The 25,722-nt window shown below is 36.5% G+C and overlaps 1 protein-coding gene across 1 annotated transcript in view; it reads right to left on the bottom strand.

Annotated features, from left to right (window-relative positions):
- The window catches only part of ELP4 (elongator acetyltransferase complex subunit 4), a 136,011-nt gene that overhangs the window by 76,297 nt on the left and 33,992 nt on the right, over window positions 1-25,722 (bottom strand). Inside the window, exons 6-8 of the mRNA XM_066320506.1 lie at window positions 20,774-20,858; window positions 16,195-16,383; window positions 1,892-2,000 (exon numbers count right to left, since the gene is read on the bottom strand). Coding sequence (XP_066176603.1) covers window positions 1,892-2,000; window positions 16,195-16,383; window positions 20,774-20,858 — 383 coding nt within the window. The remainder of the gene's footprint in view (window positions 1-1,891; window positions 2,001-16,194; window positions 16,384-20,773; window positions 20,859-25,722) is intronic.

Consider the following 25,722-nt stretch of genomic DNA (forward strand, 5'->3'; position numbering starts at 1 on the left):
TGGAAATTCTGAACATTTAGAAAAGGTATCTGACTTCAAAACGGCAGCTGTGAGAAAATCCTCAAACACCAAACCTCTTATTTAAAATAAGGCTAGCATTTTTCCAGGCATTTATTTAATTGTTTTAAAGGAAGTTTCCTAAAATTGAAATACTTTACAAAGCCCATAATTTTTATGGGCACTAATTACAAGAAATTCTCAATAATATTAGAGAAGTGTTATTCCAGTTTTAAACCTTACAGTTTAATCCCTGCCTCCCGTCCAGTGAATTAGAAGAATTATTTGTTACGCTTTTGAGTACAAAATCTAATTATTACATATAGGAACAGCAGGTATAGCACAGGGCTGCCTATATGCAGTATCCTAGAAATTTTTATTTAGGGGCCATCTATATAATTCTTTGGTTATTTTGTGGCTTTTCAAACATTTAAATTTGCAGGTAGCTTAATAAAACTATTAAGGAGGATTCATTAAATAATGCAAAAACGTAATCAAACTTCTCCTGAGTAATGTCAAAATCTTTCATAATCTGCAGTAAATAAATACCTTAAAATACATTCTTAGGCAAAAAGAATCCACAAAGTCAAAACCATTAGAAATCTCTTTTCAGACTACCAAATTAAGGTTGTGCAAATCTCAAAAGCTATTTATATTGACACATAATTTTTATTAAATGGTACCAGAAATGACTTAGCATACATTTTTCTAGGAAATCAGGAAATAACTGCTAAAACACACATTGTCTTAAAGGATCTCTTCAGTACTGAGAAAAGGAGTATTAAATTGACAGAATTATGTTAGCATAAACAAAGGCCATATCACGATTATACAGTTGGAAAAATAATTAGGCAAATTATCCCAGCTTTTGTTCATGGTTTCTTTTTCATTCACCTTTTTTTTTTTCAGATAATGAAACGTGCACTACTTTCACCGTTGGAAAGATTTTTCTCCGATTTATTAATTACAGCTTGCATACACACAGTGGTGTCTCAACACCATCTTCGCTTTTTTTCCTACATACTCCATACATTCTGCTAGGGAAAACACTGCCACTGTCATATGTTTACAGCAGGTTTCAGATAAGCAGTTTACTTTCAGCTCAAGGTTTCCATGGAACTACAGTAGTATCACAATAATAAGAGCTGTAATTTATGCACAGTCTGAGCACTGCTCTGGATTAACTAAAACTGTTATTCACTGCTTTGGCTGTGCGTAACTTTTAATATAATTTTTGACATTTAAAATAGTTCTGCTACAACAGCTAACAAAAATCTTTCGGAATCAAAATGCAAGATTAAGCACCGTTACTCATTTTGAAGATGAAACACTTGAGAGGCTACAAAATCAGTTTCATATTTTACATGCCACCTATAGCCACACTCATTTCCTTAAATGTGCAAGCGCTGTAACCTACAGCTGAAAAACCCAGAATACTATTTTTTAGGCACAGTTTACCGAGCACATAATTTAGCAGTTTAATTCACCTTCCTATAATATATGTTTTCCCGTGTTCTCAATTTAAAACTTGGCAGATCAAAAAGTATTGATTTCATGACAAGTTCAGCTCGCTGGTCAGATGATTGCCAAGCCTCCCCTGCATGTGAATTCCCCAAAGCCTGCCTGTTGAGATGTACATCTGATTGAGCCATGCCTCAGTAATGTGGCTTGACAACATGCAAGGAGTTGCCATGTTTCCTTTGCAGCCTTAATGCACTCTGCTGAAAATTTCCCTAAGTCAAGACTGGTTAGGCAAGGGGAAACATTTAAGAGGTATATTCCAAAATGAAATCTAACGCTGCTTCAGAGCAGATACTCCAGTTGGAGGGTGAGCTGCTAAGTGCCCTAGAAACACTCAGGGCAGACTTTTTGCATTGCTAAAGATGGAACTTACCGTGGTAATCCTTGTACAATGGATTGGTTTCTCTCTCAGAGCCAATAAATGATTCAAGACCAACTACCGTATCTGACAAGTTTGTTACACGTTCCATAATTGCTTTATTCTGTAAGACATGGAAACAAAATACACATCCTATGTGATGAAAAAGGTAATTAATGTGCATAGAGTAAGCCTTGGTCTTCTCCATGACAAACAGTGGTGGAAAAATAGGTCATCAATACTTAGAAATTATGTTAGTGGGCTTTTTTTCCTTAAAAAAACCCCAACAGCTTAAAATACCTGCCTAAAGAAAACATACATTTGACGAGGACAAACCATTAAAGGGCTAACTTAGCACTACATTAACATTTCCCTAAATCCTCATAACAAGCATGTGCTCACATCAGGGATATTTACAAGCCATGTGTTAAGCTTCTCTCTGATTGATTTCTACTATGAGTCTGATGCCCAGTTTTTGCTTGAGTTCTGAAAACCTTGGTTTTGAACACACTTAAGCATATCATCTCTAATATTTTGAGCAAGTAGAACCCACACAATTATTCATTTTGTCTATCAGTCACACATGGAAAACTCAAGTAATTTCTTAGCATTTTTCCCTCGAAAACTTTCTCCCTGCAAAACTCCAAAGCTTCACGCAGCATTACCATTTCTCAATATGTTTGGGATTTTTAAGTGCTGCCCCATGTCTTGTGCTACAATGTACTGTCATATGCCTTAAATAAGCTGTTTTCCACATGGTTTTCTTTACTTAATTTTATTTAGCAGAAAGAGACATTCAAAGGTCACAACAGAGATCTTCAGGGGTAAGTCAGAAAAAATGCTCTTAAATGCTTTGATGATGTCAACATTTAATGAGGGGAAAAAAAAAAGGAATGCATCTGTGGTAAAAAGAAAAATATTTATTTTAAGATAAGAAATAGTTATCTTAAAGGCACTTGGACAGTTGATATAATACTCCTGTTCTTGGTGGCTGTAGGTGCTAAATTCATCAAGACATGCAGGGGTATCAAGACTAATCACCTCAAAATACCCATAACAATTGTAAGGAATTAGTTCTGCAGCTCCAGGTCATAGTTTTGTATTTTCTATTAATTTTAAAATATTTTGTACATTTTGGACTTCTTTCATTAACTGTATGGCCGATGCTTACCCTGAAAGGTCAGTTTAAATACTGGTAAACTATTTCATAATAGCAAGTTATCAATTAGGAGCAGAGAGACTAAAACATCACCAGACATGTTAGAATAGTCCATGCACTGTGCTGACATTCAGGTTTATTAAAGTAATGATCAACATCCCAACTGTTTTCATGAAGCCACATTTCCACAGCCATTATTTTTTAGCCACAGAGAAGCTTACAAAGCAGACACGAAAGGCGGAAATTTCCTGCTCCTATCAATAAATAAACTGAATTCTGCTTCCTGAGCCCTACGTGAAGTTGTGGCCTGTCTGGAAGAGCCCAATCTGCCCAGGTTACCAGGCCTAAACCCACAGATCCCATGGCACCTTTGCACCCCCTCCCTTCCCCACCTTCTGGGCCAGATGGCATCAAATCCTGGGCAGGGGTCTCTTTACAAAGCTGCTACTTGTGCACAGGCCAAGACCATCCATCCCTGTGGAATCAGGGAACTTCCATTTTACCCACAAAGTCTGCCGATGGGAAATGATAAAGCAGTGTCATCCCACAGAATTTCCTTTCTGAGGAATGACAGAAGTAATGGGAGGTAAAAGAACACTGCCCACACACCAATCCCCAGACTTTGCTATTGTATCTGCCCCTGAAATAGTAAAGCTGACTTGTAAATATATTCCTCTTCTAGGAAGAGAGAGACAAAATACAGTATTTTAATGGAATCTTTTGGTCACATTATTCTAAAGGGGCAATCACATAAAAATGGTATAAATCTAAATCTAAACTAGTCAGTGACCTCTATAAACCCACAGACCAGAAATTACCATCTTTTGTCAGTTCTTCAGGAGGCTGCTGGATGCTATTTGTGTAAGTAAGAAATACAAAACTTTTACATAAATAAATAAATAAACACTGATGATTCCTGGAAACAAAGCTAAACTCCTGACAAGGAAGAAATAGCCTACACTTTGAAAAAAAAATTTGCTGTCCATTGATGGTTTTGCTTGCCAGTTTTGATAACAATGGGTTACAAAAACTGTGGAAAGAAAGGTGCTCAACCATCAGCTACAGATCCTCAGCATTGACAGTCCTGCAAATCATAAGAATGGCACCCTCCTATTTGGTTTTAATTCTGGAAAGGTTCAAGTGAGGGACAGCACCTCAATATTTGCCTGATGCTACATGAGTTAATATGTTGGTCTGAGCTCTTCCTCTGAGAGGGTTTGCTTTCTTAAATAGTGCTCTCTTTGCCTGTGATGATTTTGCTTTAGTTTTTAAAGTGTGTCAGAATATTCCCCTGGCTTAATGCAGTGTATCTCGGGAAATATTTTGCACAGTGGATCTCCACACCAAACAGACATTTGCTTATGTGGCATTGTTGCCATAGATCTGTATCTATCATGTACTTTCTAGTTTGCAGTGTTCAGCACATTAATGTCCAATCAAAGCTGACGTCAGCACACAGATAGTTGTGATGTATGGCACACTGACATAAACACACAAATCATGTTGCCCCATCTGGGCTTGAAAATTTAACAGAGCTCCAGATCTTCCTCCAGCCCCATACAAATATACCTCCTGCTTCTGGCATAAACTTGGCAGCTCTGGAGGTGAGCCAGGACATGGTTAGGAGGGAAGCCAGGAATGGTGAGATTCAGGGAAAGAGTTTGTTGGCAGCTAGAAGAGGTATTGTTTTAAATTATACTAAAGATGAAAAAAAAGAAAACCCCACCAAAAAACCAAACCCCAAAACCCAATCCAGTCTTGGAAAGTTTTCAGTCTTGCTAGATGTACAGCAGTTTTATCTAAATTAGTTAGTTCAGCCAAAATATAATTATTCTAACAACATGGTAGCAATCCTGTTGTGCAGGCTGGGCTGGGCATCCATTCTATATCTTACTTCGTGCTATTGTTTCAGACAGACATTTTCTTTTAAGTGCAAACTTGCAATATTTGGGTACAACCAAAGTGTACTTTCAAAACATGTCAAGAAAAATCCATGTAGCAAGCTGGCTGTGGAAATGGGAACTGCACACGTGTTTAAGCAGCTTTGGGGAAGGGCAATTATGGAAAAAGATTGCTTTGTCTTACTAATTTATTTTTAGGAGGTACATACCTTTGAGAATTATTTGTGCATGTTTAAAAATATTTATACACAACAAAAGCGGTTTAAAATGTATCATGTTCTGTGTCTGAGTAGAAAGCATGGTACTCTACCAACACAAATTCATGCACAGCCTGTATGCTCAAACTTGCACACTGAAATAATTATTGTGTATTTCTACTGGATTGAGTCCTTAATGTACCACAATTTTATCATTACTACTATTAATCAAATCAATCTTGGTTCATCTGGATTCTGTATTAGGAAAAGAATCTGTCTTTTCTACTCTGCTCTAATTCCTAGTTCTCCTCTGATTTCCTGTCAAAATTTTTCTAACACCCAAAATTCGTCCTTGTATTTTGTCAGTTTCTAAAATAAAAATAAAAATTAAAAACCTCACAAGATTTACGTAATGAAAACGTTTAAATTCTCAGTCTTTCTCAGTAAAGAAATCAGAGAATGGAAATTTTTCTTAGAACAGCCTCAACTTTTCTACATAGCACATCTAAAAATCTCAAAATTTTAAAGGAAAATAAGACACTCATGTTAAAGATCTACAATGAGATACAATTATCATCCAAATAAATACTTGAATTATATAAGCTTTTTTGCATATATTTGTATTTTTATTCTGATCAGTACATTAACATAATTTTAATATGGAATTACATACTGCATTGAAAATAAGGTATTTTAAGACCACATGTCCTTTCAAAGAGACATTAAGCCTATATTTTGGTAGAGGGCTACTTCTGTATCTTTACATTCTGGCAATATAACCTCATCACTGCTTTTATTTTAAAACATTTAACTAAGAGTGAATACATTGAATTCTACTTCAATTTCATCACCTAAAACACTACTTAAAAATATCGTTTGTATTGAGACAAAACCCAATTTAAGTATTTTGTGTGACAGCGAAGTATTCAAAGAGGAATTCAGACACTCTTCCCAAGTCCAGGTAAAATCGTAATTGGAGGCAACAATCTCTGTTGTTACCAACAGGTGACTCCAGAAATCCTGACACTTCATTTGAAAGAAGGTCTCAATAATAATCACCAAGAAAGTTCATGCAAAATAATATGAATATTATGAACTTAAAGCCAATTTTGGTGTGTGAATTTTCAAGAAAAGCTCAAAAACTGGTTGTGTTTTTTTAAAAAATTCCGCTACATTCTGCCATAAAGTTGAAGTAAGATTAGCACCATAATGGAGTAATTTTAGTCCACACCGGACTAAAATGAAACAGTGGTTGGATATTCAATAAATGAAATAATCCTTGACATTTTTTGAGAGATTATCAGACAATGATGTGGCAATGACTTCACAATACGCAAATATTGTCATTACTATTTAATCTCCAAAGGATTTTACATTGGAAATATAAATTATTAAGAAACGTGGCTTAAATATGTATGACCATTTGTCAATAATTATTGCTCAAAAAACTGCAGAATTATCCATACATCTTCTTTTGGCAAAAGAAGTTAGGTAATAGCCCCTTGCACTAGTTTTATAGGGAGATCCAGTTTGTGCATTTCTTGATTACTCACAAATCCTCAAACAAATGATTAACAACTGCCCTGCCAAGAAGTGCTATTCGATAATTAATAAAGACTGTAAACTATAAAATTCTATATGTCTCTTAATTGCAGATTGATTAGCACTGTTTATAGAATTTGCACACAGCAAAGCTACTAACTGAATGTTGCATTTTGGCTCTAAAATGAAAGCACGCTCAGGCCACTGCAATATAAGACGACCATTCAAAACTTTTGGTGTGCAAAAATCTGTACCAATCTCACAAGAAAACTGAACACAAGCGCAGTGTCTTTGCTGGAAGATAGATACTCAAGACAGAAACTTGGAGGATTTGCTACAAACGACAACGCCTTCAGCGATGAGAAAGCCACACTTGGGGATTCTGGCTGATTAGGCATCTTCTTTTACCTTTGAAGAACCTTGCTGACTGTAGTAGAACTTAGGTAACATATCCTTCTGTATGGCTGAAACCAGAGAAGCACTGATTTTGTTTGACTTGTTTATCGGCACAATAACATTAGCTAATTACATTGGCTAATTTGAAGCAGTAAATAATACCTTGGAAAAATTTTATACAAGTTGCAGAAGCGAAGAAAGGACATGTAATGATGACAAGAACAGGCAATTAGATGCAACACACTCATAAAAACGGGAAGAGAGTAACAAAGCATCTGTTGGTCAATATGCTACACAACTTATTAATTCCAGATTTTGGTTGCTCTCTTAAGGTTGCTTTTAATACCATTTGTCTTGATAGTTGTCTCTGCTGTGGGAACTCTGCAGTGTTTTTGCAGATTATCATAAAAAGTCAGATGAAGGTGGATGGCACTGTATACAATTAATTTTGATAAATTTTCAGGAAGAATAACCAGTCAGGAAATAAAAAATTAAATATCACACATACAAAAAAAAAAAATCTTTGGATTTTCACTGAAGATGAGCTTGTGTATTACTTGAGCTATGAAAGATTCTAAGGCCAGCAAACCTTGGCACCTTACAAAATAAGAAGTATGTCTACTTTGCCCTTGAAGGCCAACAGCGAAATGAGAAATCACTAAACAGAGATAAATCAAGCAAGTCAATAACAGTTGCTGCTGCAGCCTAAAAAAAAAAAATGAACCAAGTCCAGTAGTTTAAATCAAAGGTTCCATCTGTTGATCTCCAAGTGCTTCACAAAAGACAGGCAAGTGCTGCATTCCTCATTTACAAGTCAGTAACAAGCACAAAGGTGCCATGTGAGCTGTCCAAAGCCAAAAGCCAGTCAACAGTGAGCTGGGATCCCAACTCGGCCTTTCATTGTAGCTCTGTCTGCCCCCCTCTATTTGAGGCTTGGTTTAGGAGGCTGCATCCATAGTTTTGAGATATCAGCAAAATACTTGGTGTCATGAAGATGGTGTGGGAGTGGAAGCCCAGAAAGCTGGGTGCTGAAAATCCTGTTATTATCTGGCTGAAAGAGGTGACAGATATACAGTGTGTTAAAGGGTGACACTTCTTGAGCTGAATCCTGTCCAGTGCTTTTCTCTTCTCTTTCCTGAGCATCCAGGGTCTGAAAGCACAGGCTGCAGGTGACTGTGAATGGTTCTGGGGCATGGGGCTCTTGCACCAGTCCTGCTGCACTGAGATGAAATAAACCTGATTGAGCTCTTCTCCAGGGAAGAGTGAGTGTCTGGGAAGAAATCAGTAAGATCTGGGCTAAGATGAGCCCAGCACCTCCCCTGAACATTATCTGGTTCTCACTAATGAGACTGTCTCACTGTTAAAAAAGCATACAGGTAGAAATCTATAGGTTATTAATTGTCTTTAATCATTACAAAAATGAACTGATCATCTGAGCAGGTTCCTCTAGAAAACTGAACTCAGAAAATATGCCATGTTACAAGTTGGTCATAGTGTAGCATAAAACAGAGATGCAAAAGCAGACTGAAGAGTGGTGCATATTACAAAAGAGCCACAACAAAACTGCCAAAATTACACATTTGAAACCAACTGGCATAACTAAAATGCTATGACACAACTGGGAATCATTCATTATAAGAAAAAGATTCAGGAGTTCCTTTTGTTGCCATTTTTCCTGAAAAAAATGTCATTGCAGTTTGCTTACCAATTTAGAAAGGCTAACACTCACTGCAACTTTAATTCTTCAAACAGTGAATCTCATTTTATTCCCAGGCAAGCAAAAAGAAGCTGCACTATTATTTCAATTGAGAGCACACAAGTATCAAAAGGAACACCTAACTGATGTTGATAACCAAGGGGCAAGATTCTGAAATATAAAATCATTTAAAAAACTAATCCCTTATCCAGTATAAAATGATAGGCTGTCATCAGGAGCAGGCTGGCAAAGCTGGGTCCAGATGGGAAACTGGCTGGGCAATAAGAAGAGGTAGGGTGGAAATGATGGGTAGGCTGGAAAGAATGGGAACCTAAGGAAAGACATGACTGCTCCCTCTGCTGGCAAGGTCCTCCCCTGCTTTAATTTTTAACTAATGAGTAGGCATTTCTTTAATTATTTAGGATCTAGCCAATAAATAATGCAAAATGCTCCTTCCTCAGTCTGTTGCTGTGTGTTTGCACATTTTTGAACTTATGGTGCCCTATTTCACTAGAATAATTTGCCACAGAATTAAGGCTCAGATGGACGTCTAATGGAGAGCTACTGGCTTTATATTTCAATTCTTCGTACAATGAAAAGCAAGATTAAGCCATTTAACCTTCAAAATATTGTATTGTACAATGTATCATTTCATATTTAATTTACACATTTCATAATATTACGACAAAATGCTTGCCATATCTTACTCTAACAGTAAGATGTAGCAGTAAGATACTATAAAATTAAACATTCTGCAATACAAACATACTAACTGACACATCATACCAAAAATGTATCCTCCTTCCATGAGGAAAATTCATGGCCAATGAATTCAGTGACAATGTTTGTATTAAAACTTAATTAAAAAGATGATGATAAGTCATTCATTACTTGATTTGTGATATAAATTAATAGCTGCAGGAAGAACATTTAGAAAAAATCTGTTCTAAGATTTTGGCCTACAACCAGAAGCTCCCAGAACAGGAGGGATCAGCTTTTTTTGCCCACTGTTCTCATCTGAATCCTGGCTGAAAAGCTACTCCAGCTCCCAGCTTTCCAGAAGGCTCCATCCCAGGAATCCTCGCCTGCCATTTGGTTTGCTGATTTTAATCTCACAGGACTTTCTTACAGTGGCTCCACTATGCTGAACTGGCACTTGCTCCTAGAAGTGAGTTATTATTAAACTTGTAGGTCAATTGTGGCACTAACAACTCTTTGGAAGCTTTCAGCCACGGTGTACAATTTGCTGGTCTAATTAAATATTAATTCTAAGTGTTACATTCTGTGGCTAAGAGCTTTTATTTTCCATCATCAGTCTGGAAGAGAAAGAGGTTACAAGGCTAATTTAATCTTTTTTTTTTTATCTTTTTTTTTTTTTTTTCCTTAGCATTAAAGCTTAACTACACAGGCACAAAAACATCATTAAAGATGCAGTATTCCTTTTTATTATGATTATATTCTAATTAATAGAGAATGTCTAAACAAAAAGAGGTAGAATTGGATTCTGAAATTTCAGGTTTTTTAAACAACACCAAAAGTTCCCATCAAAATGTGTCTAAGAGCACATTGCAGAGAAGTTCAATATTCAGTTCTGTCAAAATAACTTAAGAGGGAAAATACATGTGCACGGATTTAAATGTAAAATAGTTTTACACAAAATTATTGTTCTTTGTTCTGCTTCTAAAATAGAACAGATAAACCCCATATTTAATGCTACAGTCACAGGGCTTTTTTTTTTTTTTTTTTTTTTTTTTTTTTTTTTTTTTTTTTTTTTTTTTTTTTCTCAAGAACTTGAACTTCTACTTAAGCAGGGAAAAAAAAAAAAAAAAAACACCAAAAAACCAAAACACCCTGCTATGGAAAAAAAAAATGTTGCCTTCCATTTTCTAAAAGAATTACTTGCTTAAAACAATAACTACTTTGCCCTGTCTTATTTAAAGTCACTCTTCTAATCCAAATGGGCTCAATACATGAGCCTCTTCCCTTCTGCTTCCATAACAGTTGTGTCCATGTCTGGACACTGGGCATTATATTAACTACTTAGTCCAGTAGCCAAAAGATTCCATATGCTTGAACAGATGACTATCTCCATACTGTGATGGGATATTTAACTGTTTAGGTCTAAAGCTGTTGTTCAAAGATTTGGTTCTAAATTTTACCTGATTTTCATAGGCATATTTTCAGTTTAAATACATAAAACGTAAAATACACACATTGTATGTACTCATACACTTCTCCAGTTTAACATATGCATTTTTGGGAAAGAGATTTTTTTTTTTTTTAATTAAAGAGAGATGGTGAGGATGTGTGTATATAGTGTCCTTCTAAAAAGTAAAATTCATTAAAATGACAAGGCTGTTTTGGGCATTCTACTTTAACATATGGTGTGAGTGTTTATCATAACATACTTAATTTGGTTAACAGATAACTAATATGTGTGGACAAAAACATGCTTCAGATGTATATTGTATTTGTTTTTCACATAGGTAGTTGTTACCAAGTCAGAAGTGGTAGTGCTAGAACACAGCCTGTTGGCAACCAAAATCTGAATCTATGAAACCACAAAATACTTTTATTCCTTCTACAGCTTGATTAGCAAATACATCAGCAATAAGAGAAATGGAAAAAAAATGCTGTTTCCCAAATTAAATTTTGAATAGGATACTTCCCTGAGCTTCCTACTCAGTCAGAATTTTAAAGATGCTTTTATGAATGTCTAAAACCCAAAATACTCATATCCTAAAACTATGTGGATAACCCAAAATACCTATCATAAACTTACAACTCTTGATATTTATTTGTACAGCTGTTTTCACATACAACCAAAAGCAACATGCAACACTGAAAAGCAAGTAAGAAAAACCCAGTACAGAAAAATACTGCCACCATTTCATCTTCATGGTTTCTATCTTGCAGAGAAATTTGAAAGCTTACTTAATCATGATACAGAAACCACATAACGTTGGGATCTCAATACAAATCTTTGTGCAGCTACCCCATCAAATACTTTTGGAGGTTACTCAGCACTTTACACCAGTGAACTCTCAGAAGTTAGAGCCCTAAGGCAGGCAATAGCTCCTAGTTCTTGTCGTAGGAATAAAGATTCCAAACTGGAAGAAATTCACCAGCTATAGGAGTTCACACCTTATAATCCTATATTAGCAATGGATTCTAAAGCACTCCACAGCCTGACTTTGAGTTTAGCTGCTAAATCACTGAGTGTGAACACAAAAGGCTTTGGATGTGAAAAGGTTTGTTTCTGAATTTTTCTACACTGAAAGGTACAGTAACTCATGCACTTTGGTGAATTCAAAACATCACAACATTAATATTGCAGGAAATTAATTTTTTAACATACTGGATGAAATAATGACAATACCTTGCTAAACAGAACTTCAGACTCTGAGGACAGGTTCTGTAAGAAGACTTATTCATACTGACTTTTCATTAGTCAATTAATTTCCCTTGGTACCTGCTGACTAATATGGTTGTTAGTCCTTACCAGTAATACCAGCTTTGAGTTCCAAATAAAGGATGGCTTTAACAAGTGCCATGCTTTCCCCATTGAATATAATAATCTACTAAAAAAAAATCTACTACTACTTAAGTGATACAAAATTGGGAAGAACAGGAATAGAATTAAAAACATTATTAAAAACATTTTGAGGGAAAGGTGTTCTTGCATTTACCAATGATTTCTCATAATTAAAGAACAAAATACAATGGGAAAATATTTTAAATTCTAATTTAGGACTTTTCTCCTATAGACCACTGGCGTTAAAGTCCTTTCAGTCACACAATTGCACAGTAACTCTTTTTCTAAATTTAGGTATTTAAATGCACTGATCAGCAAAATGCAGAAAAAGAACCCTTACTTACTTTTATAATATTCCTTAAACTTGGAAATTGTAACAACAAATGAAATGCCTCTTCAACTTGCCCTCCTTGATCAATGCTAGATTTTAAAAATGGAAGTAATTTTCCCTTTTCAAATGTACCATATGATTTCTCAGGCACAATGCATTTTCAAGAAGCAGTAGGAAGACTTGAAAAATAACCTTCCATCAACTATTTTAATCACACTTGTAAGTAGCTCAATATTTATTACCTGACAGACAGTGTAAGATAAGAGTATGTTCAATTGGTAGAAAATATCAATCAAGTAAAACTTGTCACACATCACCAGAATAAAATTCATAATTGGATAAGTTTTTTGTGTCATTTTCTTGAAATCCTCTTCCAGAAAAATGTATTCCCATTTTCGTGGTTGAGAAAAGAGAATTTTCTCTTTTCTTCATGCACTGTTTGCCCTGGAAGTTTCATCAATAAAACCCCCCAAATCTGTGTGCTTTAGTGGGACTACGATTTCTTCCAATTATTCTGGAAAAATTCCACACACAAACAGACTTTTCTTTGCAATCTTGTGTCTTTTACCAAAATATAGCATTACAGAACATCATGAAATGTCTCACTGGGCTGGATTAATGAGCATTATGTTGGGATAAATGCAATTCCAAGTTATTAAATTTAAGACAATGAATGGCTGGAATAATGAAAGAGCCACATTGGTGCACGTGTACCACAGAGGGAAAAACATCATGAACAAAATCACTGTTTAATGCTCTGTAATCACTGAAGAGTCAAACCAGACATGAGAATGTAGGGAAAGTGAACAAACAATAATAGCATTACTGCATTATGTGACTGTAATAAGGTAAAGTGACTGTTTAGAAACAGATTAAGGAGGCAGCACGAGAAGAATTACAAACCAGAATACAGAAAATATGAAATAGGGAGGATCATTTTCACGTCTCACTAGCCAAAAAAAAAAAAAAAAAAAAAAAAAAGGATAATATATGAAAAGTAAAGGCAAAATTAAACTTCTTGAAAAAGAAAGAAACCAGGCAGATTTAATTTGTGAACTCCCTGTCCCAGCACAACATGCAAAGTATTTGGCAAAATACATAAAAGAAAAAAATCGAAAAAAATATATATACATGCATATATATATATATATATATATATATATATGCATTATTCATATACTACATATAAAATCCAGAACTAGTCTGGGTTAAAAGACATTGTCCCTGTCAAAAATCACTACTGCCAATTGTTTTATTTCTTCTTCACTGGTGTAACTAGTACTGGAGACTGACAGAGAAAAGATAAGTTATGTCACTACCAAAAATCCACTTTTTCATGACGAAGCAGGTAAAGACAAAACTAGTTTTTTGTGTATGTCAACCAGAAAAAACTTTGATTAAATGTGACTCTGAACTTACACGTCCTTCTTGGAAATTACACATGAAGAATTTACATGGGAGACCACTCAGCTTATTTAGTTAGGGGCCAAACTACCAACTGGGAGGTACAGAAACAGTAGCTCAAGGAAAAAAAAATGGGGAATTTACTACATCTTCAGAAAAACAGTGAGAATTCTCTATTCTCTAAGCCTTCAGTGCACTGACTGGAAGATTTAACAGATAAAGCCTACGCCAGAACTGACTGATCAAATTAAACACATATACACTTGGAGAAAAAAAAACCAAACAAACCCAAACCCAGAAACAATCCCTCTCTCTCACTCTGCTGGAAAGGAGAGATATTTCCTTCACTTTTTGACTGCAGCAAGAGCCCTGAGCAACAGAATGGAGAGGAGCTGTGCAGTGAGAATGCGAGCAGCTGCTGTTATTATAAGGCAGGTCCGTCTGCGGCGCGAGCACATGTTCGCCTGCGCTCTCATCTCAACAGCATCACCAATTAAGCAGTGCCAGGGAGGCTGGACACATGCTCCCAGGGGCTCTTGAACAGGCTTGGAGAGGGCAACAACTGCACAGCAGGGCTCTGGGAACGCAGTAATGTGGGCTAGGAGGGACCCTCAGCAGCTTTGCTGCTCCTAATGACAGCTCTCTCCACAGTGCGGGGCTTAAAGGAGGGTACACCAAGTCTCACAATTAAAAAAAAAATAAATTAATACCTTTGTTTGTTTCAGACAGCTAAGCAAAGATTCTGTAGATAATATTCCTTTCTTAAAAAATTCAGAATATTCTAGCACTTACTATTAAAATGAAAATCTCAGTTATTTCAAAAATGAGGTATAATTTCAATCCTAACTCCCTGGGATTTATAAACACAGATCAATAATCAACTTCTCAAGTAAGTTTGAAACAAACTTCAGTTTTTTTCTCACAGACACATCTATACTTCCCTAAATACAAATATACTTTTTATTGACATGATACATAAAGAAGACTACAAAGGAAAGGGTTGTATGTCCCAATTATGGACAGGCAATTCCAGGGTGTAAGAAGTAGGAGGATAGTTTTACATTCACAAATTCTATTTCTTGCACTAAATTTCACTGTCCCTCTTTTTGAAGGCAGACTGCCACCTAATATTTAAAAATAATAACTAAGGAGATGGAGGTATGTACTGCAAAAGAAATATTCACAGACTTTTGACTACAATGGTAAAACTAGAAAATTGCCCTTCTTTATTTTTGAAGGAGTAATTGCATTGGTATCTAAATAACATTAGCAGGTATTCAAAGACATTTAACAAAATGCAATATATGTGAGTCATGAATCTACCTAAGCCAGGATTTAATCTATTGATAAACTCACCTACTATGAAAACATTTTGCATAAAACAAGGTTTTATCCAGTACTTTTTTACTATAAATAAATCAAATGTCTAAAATGATATGTTCTCTGTCCATTGTGAATAATAATTTTGCTTTTGCAAGTCACAGTACCACTCACAGAACAAAAGACTATATCTTTTTCTTTGGTTAAGAAAGTTTCTTTTCAGAAGACATATTTAAGTCTCTGTACACTGTCAGGAAAAATGTTTCTGATTAATTCCTTCTGATTTTGCAGCTGGGGAGATGACTGATGCCACATCACTGGTTTGCTCCTAGTTCCAGTACAAAGGGATATTAGACTCACAGTGCAAACCTGTACATTTCAAGTCTTAGCTTTAAAAAAAAAGATCAGATATCGGAATGAGCATTTTAGATAAAGATAGTGGAACTAAAATCCTTGTGTTGATACTCCAAAAAGCATTTGGAAAGCACTGGTGAAGTGCATAGAGATGTTGTAAAAATAATCGAAAAAGAGATTACTACAGGTATTATATTTGCTTTTTTACAGTTTCTGAAATTTTGACAGTTTTTCAAAAAAGGAATAAGACACATATTTGGCACAACTGTTTCTAAAATAATTATATTCTCTAGGTCTTTCTAGATTTTGCAGCATGACTCTCCCACAAAAGTACAAAGCCTAAGATATAGCCATGTTTTAAGTTCACACTTGGAACAAAAAGACTTTAAAAAAATGTCCAGAATTGCATTTGTTTTCTTGTTTTGTTTCATAAGCTTTAAACTTTTGCTAAACTCTGAAATCCAGCAAAAGCAACATTCCTACCTGCATAAGGTGAGCAGGCACTGTGATGATGCAGGCTGACAAGGACTTCCTGAGCAGGCCACGGAGGACATACAGAAATTTTGTCAGGCTATGAGGATCTTCAGGAGTATCACTGCAACAAACATCATCACCCCACAATACAGAACCCAGGCTCTGAATTCCTATCCGCAAAACATTCCTTTGTTTTTTCTGTTGGGGAGAAAAAAAGAAAAAAAATGGTTACTTTTTAAATGCTAGGAGGAATACAATTTCTAGAATGCACATCCATAATGATTGTGCATTTGCTGTAATCATAGTAATCTCAGTTGATCTTATACAAAATTACAAATGGAATGGGATTTTTTTCACGCCTTAGATATTATGGATAAGCAAGTATAAATGTAATGGACACATGGAAATACTGAGAACTACTGATTTGTGTTTTTTTAACCAGCTAAATAAAAGTATATTCTAACATAAAATCCAGTAACACTGGACCTTTGATGTCCTTTCTCTCCTCCATCACTGTCTTTAAAAACATGTAGAAGAGCATTTTCTCCCAGTTCTAGGACAGTGTGCTGGGAGTGCCAGGGAGTAATCAGACACAACTTCTCCCTCTATTTTCACCTTTCCACTGCATCACTTTCATAACCTGACTGTTTGCTTCACTTCCACTTTTTCTGCTCCTTCTGAGTGAACAAGGTCAGTGCCTTAGCTCACCAACACATGGGCCTGTCACTGTCTTAGAAGTCTCCAAGAATCATTTACGTTCCTTTCCACACCTTCCCACTAATAAAGGGAGCTGGAGCCACACAGAGTCTGGGGGGAACAGCAGCAGATCGTCTCTTAAGAGACATGAGAGTTCCTGGTCTGCTTTAGAGGCAGTAGCTAAAATAAAACTCCTTTTCTGAAGGGACAGATTGTGAAGTCAAAGTTGCAATTTATTTATGCAAGGTAAAACTTTATCTCTCATGACAACAACTCTCATTCTGCTTATTTGATGTAACCTCTCCTGGTGATCTCTGGAAAGGATTTTAGATATATTTGCTATCACTACCTGAGAGAGAGACAAAAAACTCCCTTGTTGAAAGACTTTGTGCACAAAGCGATCAAAGAAACCTTTCTAGAGTTCAGGGCTCATACTTAAAAGACTAGCTTTATTTATACACACACACACACATATATACATGTATACATAAATACTAGTTTTGATAAGTAAAAGCTTGCACTTTTCCCTACAGAAAGTTTTGATAAACTGTAGATATTAATTCCCAGCAGCTGGAATAAACAGCAACTATCAAACTCAAAACATTGCATGGCTGCTCTGGAAATCCAGAGGAAAGGTTTTGACAAGACAAGAGGCTGCTCTTCCAAATGCTTCCTTACCCATAAGGGGTACACAGAGCCTGAGTTGTGAGACACAGTCAGCCCCACGTGGCTCTGCGTTTATTCACTTGTGTGTCTTACACAGGGAGCTGATCTGCCAACTCACTTCCAGTCTCTGGGGAAGCAATCTATGTTTCAACTCTGGCAGATTCTTTAGGCTTGGGCTCTGCAGGCTTTAGTTACTGAAAAGTGAACTTTTTACCCTGCTGTATGAAGATCAAGAAAACAGTACAGGATAATACAACACAGTCTGACTCCTCTGTATGTTATCCCCTCGGATCATATGTTCAGTTTTAAAAAGAACAGCAAAAAGAGAAATTTTAGTCTATAAAATATCCTTTAATTACTTCTGATTTGAGCAGATTCAGGCAATTCTTGATGTGCACTTAAGCAACAGGAAAAAATCTAGGCATTTAAGAAAACTGTCTTATCCAGATATCATGGATATTAACCGGGCAGAGAAAGCGTTGTGGTATTTCAGAATTTCAACACAAACATACATAAAACTTACAGAAGCTTTTTAAATGAGAAAAATATTTTTTATGAGGAACATCCATAAGAACAACATACAGAGGAAAAAACTGTTCTCTTATTGGAGAGAGGATGACAGATGCTTATTTCATGTAATTTTTGTAACAGTGTTTGATTTGGCAGCAGAAATTCCGATTCTGAAGAATTCAGGAAACCCAACTCCAAGCCAACAAGAAACCACCACCACCAAACCAAACAACCCAGCAATTACCCTGAAAGCCTCTGAAGTATACAAAAGAAATGAAGGATTTATGAAGGATTCCCACTTAGTGATCAGCAGCAAAGAGTTACTGGGAGGTTTTAGAAAGGATGTAAACCCGATGCTTGTATTTGGGGCTTACAGGTAATTCAAATTCTGATTTTCCAATTAGACCTTGGCAAAGGTATTCCAGCCAGTGAGAACAAATAAGTTATTGCTTTGGTCAACTTTGATGAAACTTTTCTATACCCTCATAAAACAGGAATTACAGTTCTAACGTCTACAAAACCAAGCAGGACAGTAAAAAGAAATTAACCTACGATGGTCACCCGCAGATGGCTCTATAAAATTAATCTTAAATAACTGTACTAGGTCCTAGAGGTGCCTGACCATTTTATGAAAGGCCTGCTAAACCTCTAATGGTAGTTTTCACTAATCTTCCTAATTGTGTCAAACCATCTCTCAGCTGAGGTGAGTCACATTCTGCTCAGTTTTCTTCACAGCCCGCTTCAAATCAAGGAGTAAATCTAAGTATCATTGGCATAGTGATGTGAAAGTAGCCAAAAATATCTGAAAGTTTTACCAGTCAGGTAAAGGATTATTTGGGGATGAAGCTTTTAGGGTTATAAATGGCAACTATACACAAGTCCAGAATGCAGGCTGCTCCTTACTCTACAATCTTCACACCTACCCACATAAACAGCACTTCTGAGGGCTCAGCAAATAGAAGAGGATACAAAATAGCAGAGAATTGCTCAGAGATTTGGCAAATAAAAGATCCAAGGTGTGTTCTGGGCCACTGCCACATTCAAGTCTGGACATATTTTTAAGAAGTGTGTATTATACAAGGCTTCTAAATATACAAAATTTAGGGGGACAAAGAAAGATGATGCAAGGGGAAGAGCAGAATATTAAAAGAAAGTGATAGAAACCACTCCATGAAATCATATGCCTTACATCTCTCGAAACAGAATGAACTACACAGTGCTAACGGCTTTCCAGATCAATAAACTGGGCTGAAAAATGACTTTTCTAACTTTTAAAACTCCACCTTGGAAACTTACATGTATTACTTGGCAAACATATACTGTTACAGTCATCTCAGCTAAAGTTCTAGTTTTGTTTCATTGACACTAGTAAGACATTTTGAAACGATTGACAAAAAGCAGAGAAAATAACGATCGGTGCTGTTTAATTTTTCCCTACTTGTAAGCAAAAAACCACCCAAATGGTGCCTCTGAAAAACCTTCATTTCCTTTAATATGGGTGTATCTATAAAGAGACATCAGCAGTGAGAGGCTGATGTCTCGGGCAGGAGGCTGTTGGCTGGCTGGAGGCTGGCAGGGTGTTTGTGTCACCCAGGGCTCTGAGGCAGGAGGAGCATCCCCGTGCTGCTCGGGAGGATGACACACATCCCTGTTGCCATGGTTACCGTGGGGAGAGGGGCCTGCCAGGGACCAATGGCCTTCTCCAGACTGGCACTGCCACCGAAGGGAAGGCAAAACCCTCCCAGACATCTCGGCGGAGACAGCGCTGAGCACAGCCACCGACATCTCCGCACAAGGGCTCGGCGCAGGGAATGTTCCTAAACCACACTGGCAGACAGGAAAACATCCTTTCCAGCATCATCTCCCCTGCAAAACTGACTCCTAAGATACTGGACTGGTACACAGTCTTGTTTTAAGTCATTTCAGGCTCTCCAGTGCCTATGCTAAGTGACTTCTGCTGCAGTAACATTTCTGTTGTACAGCTAGAATATTGATCTATACAATTTATTACATTATGTCCATCAGCTCCAAAGGACTGCCATGTTACTGAATATGACAAAAAACTGATAGGGCACTGCTCAAATTAGAAAAGGTCTTTCAGCCTATATTGTGACAATAAAATGCTTTTGATTACCCACATTATGTTTTATGAAGAGTACAGAGGTTTTTTGGAAGCTGATAAGAAGCTGTTTTGATCTGTAAATTGAAATAGCATTCTTATTTCTTTTCTTTTCTTTCAATGCTCACCACATAAAGATACCACTACTGAATTAATTTAAAAATTCACAGCAGTTAAAACAACAATAAAAAAATCTGAAAGTTTAAGGGTAAATGTTTAACCTCAAGAACCTTGAACAGGTTATGCTAAAGCAGTAATTTGAAAAACAAATACTGTAGGTGAAAATGTGTTTTGCTTATTTACATTATATTTGGCTATCCATTTATTGGCAAACTGCACAGAAAAGGCATTTTACTAATGCTCTTACATTTCTTTCTCACATGGTCCTGCATATCTGTAACAGGTAAAAACTAAAAAAAAACCAAAATAAAACCTTTAAAACATGAACAATGCTATTTTATTTTGCTTGTTAACTTCAGCAGTGCTTAGAAACAAATTTTTCCTTAATAATTTGTCCAAGACCTTGCGCCACCTTTGAAAAGGAAGAAAACAGTAGTTAGAGGATTGAAGAGGAGTGTGAGGGTTTTCAGTCAGTACCTGGGGATCAGAGCCATCAAAGCCTTCCTGGGAGATAATCCTCTGAATGGACTGAAGCAGCCTTGCATAACCACTGTTCATGTTCCTGTTGGTCAAAGAAATATTTTAGTTACACATTTTAATACTCTCCTATATGTCTCTAACAGCTGTATAAAAATAAACATGAGCAGATGCAGCTGCAAGTGCAAGTGTCCCATAGAAAAGAGGTGTCAGAGAGGGGAAAAAAAACCAAACCCAAACTCTTTGAATAAAGTTGACATTATAAGCAGTTGTGATTGCTTCATATCAACTAGTTCAGTGCTCAGACATTCAGTGAAAGCTAAAATCTCTAGGGATTAAGATAACTTAATTATGTCAGGCTCACTTACACCTAGAAGATTAATGATTTAATGTATCAATTTAAAGTTGAAGCCATTACATCCCAGTACTAATCTTCTGTAACTGACAAAGATCTACCCAGTTGTTATTCCAAGTATACCTAATCAATGCCCTGATGAACAATTAACTTCCTATGAAAATTTTCATACATTTTAACTGCTTTACTTGCATGACAGCAAAATTGTGAGGCAGCATTTATTCTATGTGTTGTTTAGAAAACACAACATTTGGAAAAACAAACAAAAGCAAACTGATGGCTAGAAGTGGATTTAAGCAGACTTAAACCACAATGAAACTCCAGCAAATCATCTCGTCAGACTTAGAAGCTCTTTACTTTCAAAGAGTATTTCAGGTGCTCACTTTTAAGAGACATTGGTTTCCCAAATCCCATGGACCATGGGTTGGGTGTCTGGGCCTGAGGCAGGTTCCTCACTGCAGTTTAAACCCTTCTACCTTTTCTGGCTTCAACATTTTCCTCCAGTCTCACTACTTACCATCAAGGGTTGAGGATTAAAACCTCCTGCTGTACTTCTTGGGGAAATAGGACAGGTTATTTTGACAATTTTGCCTCTAAAATTCTTCTCCTTTGCCCCATAATTTATGTATGTCTGGTCTGGTAACAGTTCAGGTTACCAGAGTGGCTCCTTGAGAGACCACCCGGCCCAAGTATTAATGCAATCGTTCCCATTACTTTACTAAGAGCCTAGACTGTTATCCAAATGCATTTTCCTGATGAATAAACCCAAATAAACTCACTTTCATCCCCTGGCACAGAGAGAATTTGACTTTTCTGAGAAGCATGTAAAAATTACAATGATCTGTCTTTTGCGCCATTTCTTCAACTCAAAAATCTATGTTTCCTTTAAGAAAACAGTACCCACACAACCCCAACCCTCAAATATACTTGAGTTATAAACATCTACAATCAAAAAAGTCATGTGGTCCTACTAAACTGGAGTTTTGAAATAATCAATGTCAAAAAACATTAAGAGATGACCTTTCTCTGATACGAACACAAAAGGAGACTTTCCAAATGAAATTCTATTTATTTTTGTTTCTGATTCAGTACCCTAGAAAACTACTGATTAAACTGATATACTTCAATAATCTAATACCCTTTATGAAATTCAGAGCTGAAAATTAACTGGCAGTATATAATCTCAACATGGTATTTCATGGGTAAAGTCTGCCTTGCTATATAAAAAGAAAGGAGCACTTCAAATGGGGAAGTTCAATTTCTGAAGTCCATCGCTTTCCCAATGTTTAGTTGCAAAAGGAATTGCTATTAAATCTTCTACCCACACTGCCTGGCAGCTGCCAGTTTACAGGATGAACTTTAGCCCCCCACAGCAGCCAAATTTTTTTTTTTTTCCAGAGAATATACTGCAATCAAAATATCTGCTGATTTCTGATTCACTACTAACTTGCTTTTAAAAGTCAGTGGATAAAAGAATAAAATAACCAAAGCACCAGCATAGCAGGATTAAAGGGTCCTAAAATTAAAGAAATAAAATAGATCTTCAATTAATCTACCAGAAAGAGATTTGCAGCAAAGAAAGAATTTTAAAAAATAATGTAATGTGTGTAGATTTTTAAAAATATCAAAACAGGTGACCTTCTACCTCTTTCTAAAATATTAATAGTTTCCTTGAATTTGACCCATCTTATGCAAATAAGAACATGAAAAATATTGTAGAAACACTATTTATAAAAGCAAGTTACATTACCCTTCTGGCAATGTTTGTCACAATATTTAAGGAAGGAAATAAGATACTTCTTATTTTCCAATTTCTAGTCTTTTTGTGGTTTTGTTACTAAACACAATTTGATTTTGATAATGAGTTTAAACAATTCCTTCTCTACTCTTTTTTTTGTTTAGCACTTCAGTAATGGATAAAGCAGGAGCTGGCAAGAAGGTATCCTGGTTACAACAAAGGCTCTGACTTCTCTGCTGATAGTTTCCAAGCAGTTAACAAAGGTTAGGTTGTCAAGGGTATGACAAATAGCCTTGTTATGGAAAAGGAGACTCCATTAGGCAAGACAGCCAAAACTGTTTTATCTAAATTTATTGGTAAATCTAGACTGTAGATAAATTCATTCTTTTTCAAAAGCACATACTTTCTAAAGGTAAGATTTATGAGTATTACTGAAAAACTACATCTTAATTATTTTGGTTCCTTTGGTTATCAAACCTTCTTGCTTGGTACTTGCCCTGAAGAACGGGACTGGAAGCAGAGATATAAAATAAGTGTTGCCTGCAATGCACAGAGTCACCAGAGAGGATATTCCTGCCTTCCTGCTAGGTACCAGCTCCAGCAGCTGGAGGACACCAGAATATCCTGGCAACAACCACTGGAGAACATTTGCTGTCAGGCACACAGCCCTTTAAACCTGGGCCCAGCATCAGCACCAGGACATAGCTGTCCTTCCCCAACATAAAAATGAGATAACACAGAGAAGGTTTCTGCCTTCTTTTGGCACCAAACACCCAGGCCCATTTACTACTTCCTTTAGGAGGACTGGCTTCACAACCTGTCTTCAACTAATTCTTTACTTAATTGACTGAAAATCCCAAGTTTTGTCTCTTTATGCTCAGTGGGAAAGAAAAGAGAGTGTGGGAATAGGACAAGTGTTCTGAAGGTTTTATTCTGATTCTTATTATTCTTTTAGTTCTATTAATAAAGTTTTCTTTATACTCTTTAAAGTTTTGAGCCTGCTTTGCTCTCCTCCTAAATCTTATCTCACAGCAGAAAAATGAGTAAATAATTCTTGCAGGTGCATTGGCATTTGGCCAGCACTTAAACCACCACATAAATTGGTGCACTGGCCAAGAAATCTCAGACTGGCAAACCAAAGCCAATACACATGGGGAAACAAACTTCTATCCTTCTTGAGTGATTACCAAAGGGAATCCTGTAGTCTAATTGAGCCATCAGGTCCCAGAAGTGCAGAAAGGAGAGTGAACAAGGCTATTGAATGTTATACCTACACTGGCTGGCAGGTGCCAGTTTACAGGGTAGCATTTTGCCCCTCCCTCCATCAAAAAACAGATACACACACATATGTGAAAACACAGAGAAGAAAAGGAGGACTGGTCCAAACTTTAAGGTGAACAAGTAATGTTGAGAACCTCCAAAACTCGTTTTTAATCGCAAAGTAAAAGGTCAGTTTTAATCTAATCGGTCAAAAAAAGTCACCTTTCTTTCCCAGCCTATACAGAACCCAAATGCTTGTGTGCATAGCCAGAGAGGGACGTATGTATAAATATACACGATTTCTCAAAAGGGCCAAGAGTTTCTGGCCCATATGAAGTCCCCACAGCTCTGATCCTGCAAAGGAAGCTCTGCAATTATCTCAAAAAAGACATTAACTACAATTACAGGGACAGTTCAGTCACTGAAGAACAGGTGAAATAAAATGAGTTTCCTAATGTGCTGCTGGAGACTTAGTAGCATGAGGATGATCTGGTCCCTTTTATAAATACATGGTTTTCATGTCACAAAACATTATGACAAAGGATCTTTCCTAAAAGATGCAGCATTGTTTTTCCAAGGATTGCAAAATGTATGTTCAGTACACTCATGTTTCTGACAGGTGAATATAAGCCATATAAGAAAATGCAGTGCATTACTTTTCTTGTATATTTTCTGCTATAAATGCATAATCTGTTGTTACATCCTGGGATGGTGAAATGAAAACAGAGCACAGAATTCTTCTTCTTGCTCCCCACCTCTTCCCAAAGGAAAGGAGGGCAGGGAAAGAGATGTTCCAAATTTCAAGGAGGAAAAGTGAAACTTAAGGTCCTCCAAAACTAAAAAGTAAAGGGTGAAGTGAGGCTGGTCAACAAGGTGAATTCTAGGTGCATCTAACAAGTTATGGATTAAGCACATTCTTTGATGAACATTAATTACATACAAAAGTAGCAGGTCTCTATCAGGAAAAGAGAAATAAACCCCACCCAAACAGGACACTCGTTAGGGAACACTTTGCTCACATCAGTATGTAAGATAATTTAATCCAAAAGGTGCAATTAAAATAAAACGAAACCCTGAGATTCTAAAATCTTTCTTTAGAAGGATGAGGTGGTCACTGCTCACGACCTTCACGTGGGATGTGTGGGTTAGGTACACTTCCCATGAGGAGTACCTGAGAGAAGGTGTCTCTTTAATGGCTGCAGTTACAGGACTAGAACAATTTATTTCAGCCTGAGCTCAAACCACGTCGTGCTCTGCAACATTACAAATATTTACAATGGAATACCCATGATAAAACAGGGTGGAAACATTTCAAGAAAATGGAAACGTTCTTTTTTTTCATCTAATTCCTAACTTTTGCAACTTCTGGTATGATAAAGAAGCATCACGTCTCAACAACAACACCATTCACTTACGGAAAACTGCATACTAGACAAAACCATTGGTTTCCACTTCCCCCTCAACCTTGGTATGAGTGACAAAAGCAAAACATTCTTGGATTTAAAAAAAACCCACAACACACCACTGCTTTTGGTCTGCATTCCTACACTTCAAGAGAAAACTTCATCCAGAAACATCTTTACTGATATGTATCTT

This window comes from Sylvia atricapilla, chromosome 6, assembly GCF_009819655.1.
Source record: "Sylvia atricapilla isolate bSylAtr1 chromosome 6, bSylAtr1.pri, whole genome shotgun sequence".
Taxonomy (NCBI): Eukaryota; Metazoa; Chordata; class Aves; order Passeriformes; family Sylviidae; genus Sylvia; species Sylvia atricapilla.